General features: G+C 42.5%; 1 protein-coding gene across 2 annotated transcripts in view; it reads left to right on the top strand.

The window, feature by feature from the left end:
* mctp1 (multiple C2 and transmembrane domain containing 1) overlaps positions 1 to 14,761 on the top strand; it is a 408,806-nt gene that overhangs the window by 116,031 nt on the left and 278,014 nt on the right. For both annotated transcript variants that reach the window (XM_033017292.1, XM_033017293.1), the window contains one exon: positions 9,707 to 9,849. In XM_033017292.1, coding sequence (XP_032873183.1) covers positions 9,707 to 9,849 — 143 coding nt within the window. The remainder of the gene's footprint in view (positions 1 to 9,706; positions 9,850 to 14,761) is intronic.

Below are 14,761 nucleotides of genomic sequence, written 5' to 3'. Positions count from 1 at the left end.
TTTGGGCCTTCCTTTTTTTATTAGTACTGATCAGTTATCTAATCAGGAGAGTGCTGGCAATGAACTTCAGATAATGCATCCAGCTACAATCTAAGGAGGCTCTAAAAACAAAAGTAGTGAGTTAGAAGGTAGCATTGTAAATTTGTATTCCTTCTACATGATCGTCCGTATACAAAGTAGGTTGAAGGTTCTTCCATTTATATTTTAAGCTAAATAATGAACTGTGTTAATTGAACTGGCCATTTTATAGTGAAAGTTGCATTATCTTAATATATAAGTGAATGAATGCTGCAAAAACTTACTAATGTAACACAAGCAACTTCAAATTGTCTAGTTCCACTTAAAAAGAGCTATTACATTTGAACAATAGTGCAAAGCATGGTATTTTAAACCGCATTATCTGCAACTTTACTCATTAAATACAATATGAAGTGCATGAAGTAGTAAATATAACATTCAAAAGACGGAAATAAAAGAAAGGGAACCACAGGCTTGTAAGATTTATGTCATTTTTCAGGAAATCCATAATTGACAAGTACAAGTTAGTGAGAATAGTATGATGCAGATTTTCCACTGATGCCCAGGGTAGAAACATAGAAACATAGAAAATAGGTGCAGGAGTAGGCCATTCGGCCCTTCGAGCCTGCACCGCCATTCAATATGATCATGCATCCATCCAACTCAGTATCCTGTACCTGCCTTCTCTCCATACCCCCTTGATCCCTTTAGCCTCAAGGGCCACATCTAACTCCCTCTTAAATATAGCCAATGAACTGGCCTCAACTACCTTCTGTGGCAGAGAATTCCAGAGGTTGCTAGCTATATGCCTTTGGACCGCACTAATGTCGAGCAAAATCAAGGGATGCAGGGTTTGTGCAGGAAAGTGGAGCTGAGATACAGCCTTGATCTCATTGATTTACAAAGCAAAGACCAGGGGATGAATGGCCTACTCTTGCTGCAGCTTCTTAGGCTCTTATATCCCAACCACTGTTTCTCCTGGAAAGCCAGGTCCTTGTTGTTCGGAGAAGCCCAATGTTGTGTTCTGCATTGCAGATGTTGTTCTAGAACAAGTGGTTAGCAACATTCCCGTGGTTTGGACAGTTAGTGGGGCCCTGCCTATGACTATGCCTGTTAGGCTATCACTGAAATGGAATATTTAAACACACAAAATTAAATCAGATAAAATCAGATAAATAGGTGCAGGAGTAGGCCATTTGGCCCTTCCTCCAGTACCCTGGGAGCCAGAAAGTGAGAGTCTAAACTACCTCAATGGGAGTCCACTGAAACGGTCTAGTTGGCTGAGAACGTACAACAGTGCAACACAAGAACAATCCCTTCAGGCCACAATATCTGTGCTAAACTGATGTTGAGACCAACTCCTATCTGCCTGCACATAATCCATATCCCACGATATGCCTATCCAAAATTATTTTAATGCCACTCTCGTATTTACCCCAACCAGCATGGTGTTCCAGGCACTAACCAACCCTTGTGTAAAACAAAAATCTTGTCCTGCACATCTCCTTTAAACTTTGTCCCTCTTCAACCACTGTCCTACCACCATCAATCACCTTCATCACCTCCTCAAAAAACTCCATCAAGTAAGTAAGAAACGACTTGCCATGTACAAAGCTATGCTGACGGCTCCATTTGGAAGCAATTCTATCCCAAACAATCTTCTCCAATAGCTTCCTTACCGCTGACATGTGGCTCGCTGGCTTGTAATTCCCTAGATTCTATCGACTTTCCTTCTTAAATAAAGGAACAACATTTGCAGCGGTACAGTGGTAAGCACTAGAGCTGCTGCCTTTTAGTGCCAGAGACCTGCGTTCGATCCTGGCCAAGTGCTGTCTGTATGGGGTTTGTACGTTCACCCTGTGACAACGTAGGTTTTTTCCGGGTGCTCCGTTTCCTCCCACACTCCAAACACGTGTAGGTTTGTAGGCTAATTGGTTTTGGTAAAATTGTTAAACTTGCCCCTAGATAGTGTTAAGGGCCCGTCCCACTTAGGCGATTTTTTTCGACGACTGCCAGCGACTGTCATAGTCGTAGTAGGTCGCCAAAAAAACGGCGACTGGACCCCCCTACGACAGTGTCTACACCAACCTACCACCTAGTCGATGTCAAGCTGCGGCAAGCTACCGACAACCGGCGACCCATTAGGATGTCCATCTACGACCACACCTTCGACAACCTATGTCCACCCGCGACAAGCTACGACATGGTACGATCCTGTCGGCAACACCTGAAGACAACTTAAGACAATTCAGTCGCCGGTGCCTGTCGCCAGTTGACACAGGTTGACGCAGGTAGTCGTCAATGGAATTCACCGGTCAGCACCGGTGACAACCGACGTCACCTGGCGACAACCTATGACAGCACCTACGTCAGGAGAAGTCAAACTACGCTGATTGTCGTCAAGCCAACTGTTGCCGACTGTCACCGAAAAGTTTTGAACATTTCAAAATCCAGCGGGCGACCAGAAAAACGCTACGATTCTTTGGGCGATTGAGGAGACGACTCATGACCATACAGGCGACACCCCAGCGACCATGTAGTCGCCGAAAAAATCACCTAAGTGGGACAGGCCCTTTGTATCAGAAATCAGACTGCTCAGTGCAGTTGGGCGTAGGCTATGTCAATGGTGAAGTCTGCAATTTTGCATCTTGATCTTCCTTCTGTCTGTTTGTTAACAACCAGAAGATGCCCTTGGACCCTTTTTTCTAAGCCATTAAAGTCGTAAATAGTTGAGGCCCCTGTGCTGACTTCTCTAGCACTGCCAGCTTTGATAATCATTCATCTTAGAACATAGAACATAGAACCATACAACACAGGACCGGGCACATCGGCCGGTAATGTTTGTACTGAACATGATGCCTAGTTAATCTAATCTCCTCTGCTTGTACATGATCCACGTCCCTCCTTTCCCTGCACTTCTATATATGCCTATCTAAAAATCTCTGTCTCCACTACCAAATCTCTGCCTCCACTACCTGGCAATGCATTCCAGGCCCCCACCACTCATTGTGTGAGAAAAAAACTTCGCTGCACGTCTCCTCCATTACATTTTCCCGCTCGCACCTTATAACTATGCCCTCTAGTGTTGGATTTTAGAAGGCTTTTGATAAGGTCCATTATGATCGGCCAATTCAGAAGATTAGGATGTATGGGATTCATGATGACTTGCAATGTTACAAAATCTTGAGATTTTAAAAATCAAGTCTTTAATTTATCCCATCAGATAAAGCATAAAAATAAGTTTAATTTGACACCTAATTCACTTTCATATCTTCAGTATTATAAAAGGTATGGCCACTTTCATACTCGGAAATTGGCATCTTGTTCCCTATTGCTTTTTCATTGACTTAACACAAAAGGTGTGATCGAGAACATTTAAAAGCCAATACCTTTCTTAAAATTTAAGAGAACTGAAAGAAATGTTCAGTTATTATAGATTGAAGCATTCTGAAACAAATATGAAACAATCTTACTTAGATGACTTGAAATTAAAGCATATAATTAGTTAGTTACCTAATTGTAGCTAATTACAAAATTCAATTACTAGATCTAAACATCTATCCATTTCTTAAGACTATATTAACATTTTTAAATAGCCTAAGTATCCAAATAACATTCACAGAAGAATTCAGAATATAACATAATTTTTAAATCTCATTGTCATGGGTTTATAGGCCAAATGGAAGGAATTTCATGTTTAATACCTGTAAATTAATGGCCATTTAAATCAGCTTGCGAGTGGGATTTTCTGGAACAGGACCATTTGGAACGTTCAGATGCGGTGAATTTATACCCCCATATCGGCAGCAAATACACTGCCGGTTCTTAAGGGGGAAAAATCACCGTTTCGCAACTTAAAATGTGAATTAAATACATCTTAAGAAACACTTTTATACATAAAAATAAACTACTTTCTTTTACCTGGTCCTCCATAAAATCCGTCCCAGTTGTCGTCATTGAAGGCTTCAGAAGCTGATTTTAAAATCATTCCAGCGATTAACTTGTCGGGTGATTTTTTTTTAAAAACACACAGAACGGCCGTAGGAACGATTCTTTAGCAACATCTTGCACTCCAACACAATATAATTCAGGACCATGTCTGGAAAAAACCCTGTTTTAATCCCCCCCCCCCCCCTCAAACGCGCCAAAATCGCGCACACGGCCAGTGGCAGAATTGCAGCGCCGCTGAAGGTAAGTTTTGTAACATACCTACTTGGTCGTATGGATTCAGAACTGACTTACTCATAGAAGACAAATGTTTGGGGTGGAAGGCTGGAAAACAATGGCCAATGGAGTTCTGTATGGATCTCTGCTGTTTGGGATTATTATAAATGACAGACATAAATGTAGATGGGTTGGTGAGTAAGTTTGCTGACAACACCAACATTGGGGGAGTTGCAACGAGTGAGGAATACAGTGTGAAAATATAACAGGATGTAGATCAGCTGCAGAAATGCAGAGTAGAGAAATGGCAGATAGAGTTTAACCCGGGCAATTACGAGGTGTTGCACTTTGGGAGGTTGAATGGAAGGAGATTATACAGTTAATGACAAGACACGTGCCAGCATTGATGTCCGGAGAGATCTTGGAGTCCAACTTCATAGCTCACTGGAGGTGGCAGCACAAGTAGATAGGGTGAGTGAAAGGGCAGAGGTATGCTTGCCTTCATTGCTAGGGACATTGAATATAAGTGTCAGGAAGTCATGATGCATCTCTGTAGCACTCTGATTAAGCCGCAGTTAGAAAACTGCATGCAGTTCTGGTAACCCCATTACAGGAAGGATGTAGAGGCTTTGAAGTGGGTGCAGTGAACATTTACCAGAGTGCTGTCTGAATTAGAGAGCTTCAGGTATAGGGAGAGGTTGGATAGACTTGGATTGTTTTCTCTGGAACCTCAGAGGTTGAGGGGAGACTTGAAGGAAGTACATAGAATTATGAGAGGCATAGATAGGGTAGACAGAACTTCACTGTACCTCTGTACACGTGACAATAAACTAAACTTCATTTCCACTCTGTGAAAAATGCTCTGTCTATCATTTAAAGTGAGGAGGGACAGATTTAACAGGAACCAAGGGGGTAACCATGGAGTCTATGCCTTTTTACCCCCCTATCGAGAGTCTCTATTAGAGACTGGAGAAATTTAGCACATTCCCAATGACTCTAATGCCCCTGTCCCACTTAGGAAACCTGAACGGAAACCTCAGAAGACTTTGTGCCCCACCCAAGGTTTCTGTGCGGTTCCCGGAGGTTTTTGTCAGTCTCCCTACCTGCTTCCACTACCTGCAACCTCCGGCAACTACCTGCAACCTCCGGGAACTGCACGGAAACCTTGGGTGGGGCGCAAAGTCTCCAGAGGTTTCCGTTCAGGTTTCCTAAGTGGGACAGGGGCATTACAAACTTCTTCAGATGTGCCATAGAAAGCACACTGTTGGGATGCATCACAGTTTGATTTGGGAATAGTTTTGCCCAAGACATTGCAAATAGTTGTGGATATAGCCTACAGACCTACTACCCACAATTGACTCTATCTACAATTCCCGCTGCCTAGGAAAAGCAGCCAATATAATTAAAGACTTGTCACATCATGGCCATTCCTCCTCCTCTCTGCTCCCGTCAGGTAGTAGATACAGAAGTTTGAAAGTGTGCACCACCAGACCCAGGAATAGTTTTTTCCCCTTTGTTATCCGGCTTAGAGTCCAAGTTATAGAGTCATACAACGTGGAAACAGATACATAGAAACATAGAAACATAGAAATTAGGTGCAGGAGTAGGCCATTCGGCCCTTTGAGCCTGCACCGCCATTCAATATGATCATGGCTGATCATCCAACTCAGTATCCCGTACCTGCCTTCTCTCCATACCCTCTGATCCCCTTAGCCACAAGGGCCACGTCTAACTCCCTCTTAAATATAGCCAATGAACTGGCCTCGACTACCCTCTGTGGCAGAGAGTTCCAGAGATTCACCACTCTCTGTGTGAAAAAAGTTCTTCTCATCTCGGTTTTAAAGGATTTCCCCCTTATCCTTAAGCTGTGACCCCTTGTCCTGGACTTCCCCAACATCGGGAGCAATCTTCCTGCATCTAGCCTGTCCAACCCCTTAAGAATTTTGTAAGTTTCTATAAGATCCCCTCTCAATCTCCTAAGTTCTAGAGAGTATAAACCAAGTCTATCCAGTCTTTCTTCATAAGACAGTCCTGACATCCCAGGAATCAGTCTCGTGAACCTTCTCTGCACTCCCTCTATGGCAATAATGTCCTTCCTCAGATTTGGAGACCAAAACTGTACGCAATACTCCAGGTGTGGTCTCACCAAGACCCTGTACAACTGCAGTAGAACCTCCCTGCTCCTATACTCAAATCCTTTTGCTATGAAAGCTAACATACCATTCGCTTTCTTCACTGCCTGCTGCACCTGCATGCCTACTTTCAATGACTGGTGTACCATGACACCCAGGTCTCGCTGCATCTCCCCTTTTCCTAGTCGGCCACCATTTAGATAATAGTCTGCTTTCCTGTTTTTGCCACCAAAATGGATAACCTCACATTTATCCACATTATACTGCATCTGCCAAACATTTGCCCACTCACCCAGCCTATCCAAGTCACCTTGCAGTCTCCTAGCATCCTCCTCACAGCTAACACTGCCCCCCAGCTTAGTGTCATCCGCAAACTTGGAGATGTTGCCTTCAATTCCCTCATCCAGATCATTAATATAAATTGTAAATAGCTGGGGTCCCAGCACTGAGCCTTGCGGTACCCCACTAGTCACTGCCTGCCATTGTGAAAAGTACTTCGGCCCTACTTGTCCACACTGACCAACATGTCCCATCTACAACAGTTCCACCTGCCTGCGCTTGATCCATATATCTCTAAAGCTAACCTATCCATGTATCTGTCTAAATGTTTATTAAACATTGCAATAGTACCTGCCTCAACTACCTCCTCCAACAGCTTGTTCCATACATCCACCACCCTTTGTGTGTAAAAAAAAGATTCCTCTGTTCCTATTCAATCTTTCCCTCCTCACTTTAAACCTATGTCCTCTGGATCTCTATTTCTACTCTGCGTTACCTGATCTTGTATAGCTATAACAATACCTCCCAATTGCTGTATTCTGACTGATGAAGGCCAATGTGCTGAAACCCTTTTTGACCACCTTATAGAAACATAGAAACATGGAAAATAGGTGCAGGAGTAGGCCATTCGGCCCTTCGAGCCTGCACCGCCATTCGATATGATCATGGCTGATCATCCAACTCAGTATCCCATCCCTGCCTTCTCTCCATACCCCCTGATCCCTTTAGCCACAAGGGCCACATCTAACTCCCTCTTAAATATAGCCAATGAACTGGCCTCAACTACCTTCTGTGGCAGAGAATTCCACAGATTCACCACTCTCTGTGTAAAAAATGATTTTCTCATCTCGGTCCTAAAAGACTTCCCTCTTATGCTTAAACTGTGACCCCTAGTTCTGGACTTCCCCAACATCGGGAATAATCTTCCTGCATCTAGCCTGTCCAACCCCTTAAGAATTTTTATCTACCTGTGACACCACTTTCAGGCCTTCTGAACAATATTTCCATGAGTTAGAGTACTGTCCAACTCACTTCGACCCCATTGCAGAGATTGGACTTTGTCTATGGAACTTGTGCCATACAATGCTGAGAAACATTTTCTGCACTCTGTATTTTCTCCTTTGCACTATTTATTATCCCTGAGTTTGACTTGATTGGATTTATGCATGGTATTATCTGATCTGATTGGATAGCATGAAAAACAATGCTTTTTGCTGTATCTCGATACATATGACAATAATAAACCTAATCATGTTAAATTTACAGAAATCGAAGTCAGACAACTTGAATAATCCAGTGTATATTGATATTTCTGGTCTGAGATTCTAATTACATTTTATTAAAAATTGGTCCTCATACTTCATACACATTGCCAAAGTTGTATTTGTCTAATTAAGATATTCTGAATAAATAATTGATATTCTGTTGTAAAAATCTTCTCTGACAGCTAAAAGAAAAAAATTATTAGAAATGTGGGCATTAACAACCACAGATATTTCCGAACAATAACTTCTATGTTATTATAACAACTATTGATTATTTGAAGTAATTTAAAAATATTCACACAACTTTAGAGTCATGGAGTCATGGCCATAAGAGGGATACAGTGTGTAAACAGGCCCTTCGGCCCAACCTGCCCACATCGGCCAACAACTACAGTCCCAGCTACACTAGTCCCACTTGCCTGCACTTGGCCAATAGACAATAGGTGCAGGAGTAGGCCATTCGGCCCTTCGAGCCAGCACCGCCAATCAATGTGATTATGCTAATCATCCAAAATCAGTACCCCGTTTCTGCCTTCTCCCCATATCCCCTGACTCCACTATCTTTAAGAGCCCTATCTTGCTCTCTCTTGAAAGTAATAATAATAATAAATTTTATTTAATGGGCGCCTTTCAGACATCTCAAGGACACCTTACATAGTAATCGGAATAACATATAATCGGAATATAACAAGTAATAAAGACATCACAGAGACACAAATTAAAAACAGAATTCAATCCAAAAACAGAAAATCAAAAACACAGTGTGAAAGTATACAGAGAACCGACCTCCACCAGGCAGAGAATTCCACAGACTCATAACTCTCTGTGAGAAAAAGTGTTTCCTCGTCTCCGTTCTAAATGGCTTACCCCTTATTCGTAAAATGTGGCCCGAACATCGTAAACATGTTTCCTGCCTCTAGCGTAACAAAACCCTTAATAATCTTATATGTTTCAATAAGATCTCCTCTCATCCTTCTAAACTCCAGAGTGTACAAGCCCAGCCGTTCCATTCTCTCAGCCAATGACAGTCCCGCCATCCCGGGAATTAACCTTCCCTCCAAAGCTGCAATATCCCTGTCCATATCCCTGTCCATATCCCTGTCCATATCCCTCTCCATATCCCTCTCCATATCCCTGTCCATATCCCTCGAAACCTGTCCTATCCACGTATCTGTCTAACTGTTTCTTAAATGATGGGTTAGTCCCAACCTCAACTATCTCCTCTGGCATCTTGTTCCATACAGCCACCACCCTTTGTGTGAAAAAGTTACCCCTCGGACTCTGGGCAAAAGACTCTGTGCATCTACCCGATCTATTCCTCTCATAATTTTGTACACCTCTATAACCCCCCTCATCCTCCTGCGCTCCATGGAATAGAGATCCAGCCTACTCAATTTCTCCCTATAGCTCACACACTCTAGTCCTGGCAACATCCTCATAAATCGTTTCTGAACCCTTTCAAGCTTGACAATATCTTTCCGATAACATGGTGCCCAGAACTGAACACAATATTCTAAATGCAGTCCCACCAACGACTTATACAAGACAAGACCTCCCATCTTCTATACTCAATATTCTGACTGATGAAGGCCAAAGTGCCAAAAGCCTTTTTGACCACCTTATCTACCTGCGACTCGACCTTCAAGGGACCATGCACCTGTCTTCCTAGATCCCTCTGCTCTACAACACTACCCAGAGTCCTACCGTTTACTGTGAAGGCCCTGCACTCGTTCGACGTCCCAAAATGCAACACCTCACACTTCTCTGTATTAAATTCCATCTTTGATTGAAACTTAATTAGCAAATAATGAAACATGTCTCTACATTGAATTTTCTTCACTGTTTCAGGAACGAGTGATCCATATGTGAAGATTAAAATAGCGGGGAGAGAAATCTTCAGAAGTAGAATAATCCACAAGAGCCTCAATCCAGTTTGGAATGAAGACATTTCTATTCTGATGGAAAATATTACAGAACCTCTGTACATTAAGGTAGATAAAACTCTCCACTGTCTATGGTAACAGGTTGCAAATGTTAAATGGGTAATAATGCAAACAAACAAAGCAAGCCTGCAATTTTGTTAAAAGCATGCTTGATTTTTGTTTATCTTAACATCACTCGCAAAATAAAGAGAAATTCAGTATGAGAGGTAATTTAAATAAGACAATAGCAAATCAACAGCAGGATTTGCAACATGTTCCATCTTATTCTCCATTCACGTTTTTTGTGTTGAATATGCTTTTTCTGGCAATTTATATATATTTCCCACATAATTGTTACTGTTCCTAAAAGGAAACAAACAACAAATTGAGAATGAATCTCTATGATCTTGAAGCCCAATTGTATACTCTGTAACAGTACAATACTATTTATTTGCTGTGTGAAACATAGACGCACAAATTGTTTTATTGAGACATAAGAGACTGTAGTTGCTACAATCTTGAGCAAAACTCAGTGCTAGACAAACTCAGTGGTATGGTAGCAACTGGGGAAAGAATGGACAGATGACATTTTGGGTTGGGACCCTTCTCAGATTATTCCTGATTAAAACTCAGTTTGTGCATTGGCTGTTGTGCATATTAAAATGGTGCTCCCAGAGTCTCATTTAAGTGTAGGTTCCTCAAGCACACAATTGGGGATTTATTGACTAAAAACACCCAGACTAATTACATTGCATGTTCTAAGAGATCATACCATCACACAGTGTGTAAATATTTGGAGTTAGTTCCTTTCTGCACATTCTCCTTTCTTCAACTGGGCTAAATAAACTCACAACATAAAACAGTACAGCACAGGAAACATAGAAACATAGAAACATAGAAAATAGGTGCAGGAATAGGCCATTCGGCCCTTCGAGCCTGCACCGCCATCCAATATGACCATGGCTGATCATCCAACTTAGTATGCCTTCTCTCCATACCCCCTGATCCCTTTAGCCACAAGGGCCACATCTAACTCCCTCTTAAATATAGCCAATGAACTGGCCTCAACTACCTTCTGTGGCAAAGAGTTCCACAGATTCACCACTCTCTGTGTGAAAAATGTTTTTCTCATCTCGGTCCTAAATGATTTCCCCCCTATCCTTAAGCTGTGCCCCCTTGTCCTGGACTTCCCCAACATCAGGAACAATCTTCCTGCATCTCGCCTATCCAACCCTTTAAGAATTTTGTAAGTTTCTATAAGATCCCCCCTCAATTTCCTAAATTCTAGCGAGTACAAGCCTAGTCTATCCAATCTTTCCTCATATGAAAGTCCTGACATCCCAGGAATCAGTCTGGTGAACCTTCTCTGCACTCCCTCTATGGCAATAATGTCCTTCCTCAGATTTGGAGACCAAAACTGTACGCAATACTCCAGGTGTGGTCTCACCAAGACCCTGTACAACTGCAGTAGAACCTCCCTGCTCCTATACTCAAATCCTTTTGCTATGAATGCTAACATACCATTCGCTTTCTTCACTGCCTGCTGCACCTGCATGCCTACTTTCAATGACTGGTGTACCATGACACCCAGGTCTCGTTGCATTTCCCCTTTTCCTAATCGGCCACCATTCAGATAATAGTCTACTTTCCTGTTTTTGCCACCAGTGGATAACTTCTCATTTATCCACATCATACTGCATCTGCCATGCATTAGCCCACTCACCCAGCCTATCCAAGTCAACTTGCAGCCTCCTAGCATCCTCCTCACAGCTAACACTGCCCCCCAGCTTACTGTCATCCGCAAACTTGGAGATGTTGCATTCAATTGCCTCGTCCAAATCATTAATATATATTGTAAATAGCTGGGGTCCCAGTACCGAGCCTTGCGGTATTTTACTAGTCACTGCCTGCCATTCTGAAAAGGACCCGTTTACTCCTACACTTTGCTTCCTGTTTGCCAGCCAGTTCTCTATCCACATCAATACTGAACCCCCAATACCATGTGCTTTAAGTTTGTATACTAATCTCTTATGTGGGACCTTGTCGAAAGCCTTCTGAAAGTCCAGATATAACACATCCACTGGTTCTTCCTTATCCACTCTACTAGTTACATCCTCGAAAAATTCTATAAGATTCGTCAGACATGATTTACCTTTCGTAAATCCATGCTGACTTTGTCCAATGATTTCACCACTTTCCAAATGTGCTGCTATCCCATCTTTAATAACTGACTCTAGCAGTTTCCCTACTACCGATGTTAGACTAACTGGTCTGTAATTCCCCGTTTTCTCTCTCCCTCCCTTTTTAAAAAGTGGGGTTACATTAGCTACCCTCCAATCCTTAGGAACTACTCCAGAATCTAAAGAGTTTTGAAAAATTATCACTAATGCATCCACTATTTCTGGAGCTACTTCCTTAAGTACTCTGGGATGCAGCCTATCTGGCCCTGGGAATTTATCGACCTTTAATCCATTCAATTTACCTAACACCACTTCCCGGCTAACCTGGATTTCACTCAGTTCCTCCATCTCATTTGACCCGCGGTCCCCTGCTATTTCCGGCAGATTATTTATGTCTTCCTTAGTGAAGACGGAACTAAAGTAGTTATTCAATTGGTCCGCCATGTCCTTGTGCCCCATGATCAATTCACCTGTTTCTGACTGCAAGGGTCCTACATTTGTTTTAACTAATCTCTTTCTCTTCACATATCTATAAAAACTTTTACAGTCAGTTTTTATGTTTCCTGCCAGTTTTCTTTCATAATCTATTTTCCCTTTCCTAATTAAGCCCTTTGTCCTCCTCTGCTGGTCTCTGAATTTCTCCCAGTCCTCTGGTAGGCTGCTTTTTCTGGCTAATTTGTACGCTTCATCTTTTGCTTTGATACTATCCCTGATTTCCCTTGTTATCCACGGATGCACTACCTTCCCTGATTTATTATTTTGCCAAACTGGGATGAGCAATTGTTGTAGTTCATCCATGCAGTTTTTAAATGCCTTCCATTGCATATCCACCGTCAACCCTTTAAGAATTAATTGCCAGTCAATCTTGGCCAATTCACGTCTCATACCCTCAAAGTTACCTTTCTTTAAGTTCAGAACCATTGTTTCTGAACTAACCATGTCACTCTCCATCCTAATGAAAAACTCAACCATATTATGGTCACTCTTGCCCAAGGGGCCACGCACAACAAGACTGCTAACTAACACTTCCTCATTACTCAATACCCAGTCTAGTATAGCCTGCTCTCTCGTTGGTTCCTCTACATGTTGGTTTAGAAAACTATCCCGCATACATTCCAAGAAATCCTCTTCCTCAGCACCCCTGCCAATTTGATTCACCCAATCTATATGTAGATTGAAGTCACCCATTATAACTGTTTTACCTTTGTTGCACGCATTTCTAATTTCCTGTTTGATGCCATCCCCAACTCCACTACTACTGTTTCGCAGCTCTACCCATATCGATTCCACATCCTCCAAGCTAATGTCCTTCCTTTCCATTGCGTTAATCTCCTCTCTAACCAGTAATGCTACCCCACCTCCTTTTCCTTTCTGTCTATCCCTCCTGAAATGGCTGATCATCCAAAATCAGTACCCCGTTCCTGCTTTCTCCCCACATCCCTTGATTCTGTTAGCCCTAAGAGCTATATCTAACTCTTTCATCCAGCGAATTGGCCTCCACTAGCTTTTGTGACAGTGAATTCAACGGATTCACAACTCTCTGGGTGAAAAAGTTTTTCCTTATCTCAGTCCTAAATGGCCTACCCCTTATTCTTAAACTGTGACCCCTGGTTCTGGACTCCCCCAACATAGGGAACATTTTTCCTGCATCTAGCCTGTCCAATCCCTTAAGAATTGTATATGTTTCTATAAGATTCCCTTTCATCTTTCTAAATTCCCGCAGACATAGTTCCTGGTAGAAATATGAAAATAGATGCAGGAGGAGGCCATTCGGCCCTTCGAGCCTGCACCACCATTCATTGTGATCATGGCGGATCATCCACAATCAGTAACCTGTGCCTGCCCTCTCCCCATATCACTTGATTCCACTTGCCCCTAGACCTCTATCTAATTCTCTTTTAATTTCATCCAGTGAATTGGCCTCTACTGCCTTCTGTGGCAGAGAATTCCACAAATTCACAACTTTCTGGGTGAAAACGTTTTTCTCATCTCAGTTTTAAATGGCCTCCCCTTTATTCTTGGACTGTAGCCCCTGGTTCTGGACTCCCTCAACATTGGGAATTTTTTTCCTGTATCTATAAGATGCCCTCTCATCCTTTTAAATTCCAGTGAATATAAGCCCAGTCGATCCATTCTTTCATCATATGTCCAGAACAAGGGGTCACAGTTTAAGGATAAGGGGGAAATCTTTTAGGACCGAGATTAGAAAAACATTTTTCACACAGAGTGGTGAATCTCTGGAATTCTCTGCCACAGAAGGTAGTTGAGGCCAGTTCATTGGCTATATTTAAGAGGGAGTTAGATGTGGCCCTTGTGGCTAAAGGGATCAGGGAGTATGGAGAGAAGGCGGGTACAGGATACTGAGTTGGATGATCAGCCATAATCATATTGAATGGCGGTGCAGGCTCGAAGGGCCAAATGGCCTACTCCTGCAACTATTTTCTATGTTTCTATATGTCAGTCCCACCATCTCGGGAATTAACCTGGTGAACTTACGCTGCACTCCCTCAATAATAATAATGTCCTTCCTCAAATTAGGGGACTTAAACTGCACACATCAGGATTTCTATGATTTCCCTTGTGCTTAGTTGGTAGCACATTCGGCTAAAAGTCAGAAAATTGCACATTATTGGGCACCCATTCATTGAAGCAGTTCAGAGTAATGTTGAGCTATCTACACTGCAGTTACTCACCTTGGATGCTCCAACAACAGCTGTCAGGTCTGTAAAATAAGAAAAGGGCAGCAGGTGCAGGAGAATATCATCACATGCAGTGCCTCAGTACGCTGTGCATCATCTTGA

Source organism: Amblyraja radiata, chromosome 3, assembly GCF_010909765.2.
Source record: "Amblyraja radiata isolate CabotCenter1 chromosome 3, sAmbRad1.1.pri, whole genome shotgun sequence".
Lineage (NCBI taxonomy): Eukaryota > Metazoa > Chordata > Chondrichthyes > Rajiformes > Rajidae > Amblyraja > Amblyraja radiata.
The sequence above is the reverse complement of the archived record's forward strand: the minus strand, read 5'-3'. Positions and strand labels throughout refer to the sequence as shown.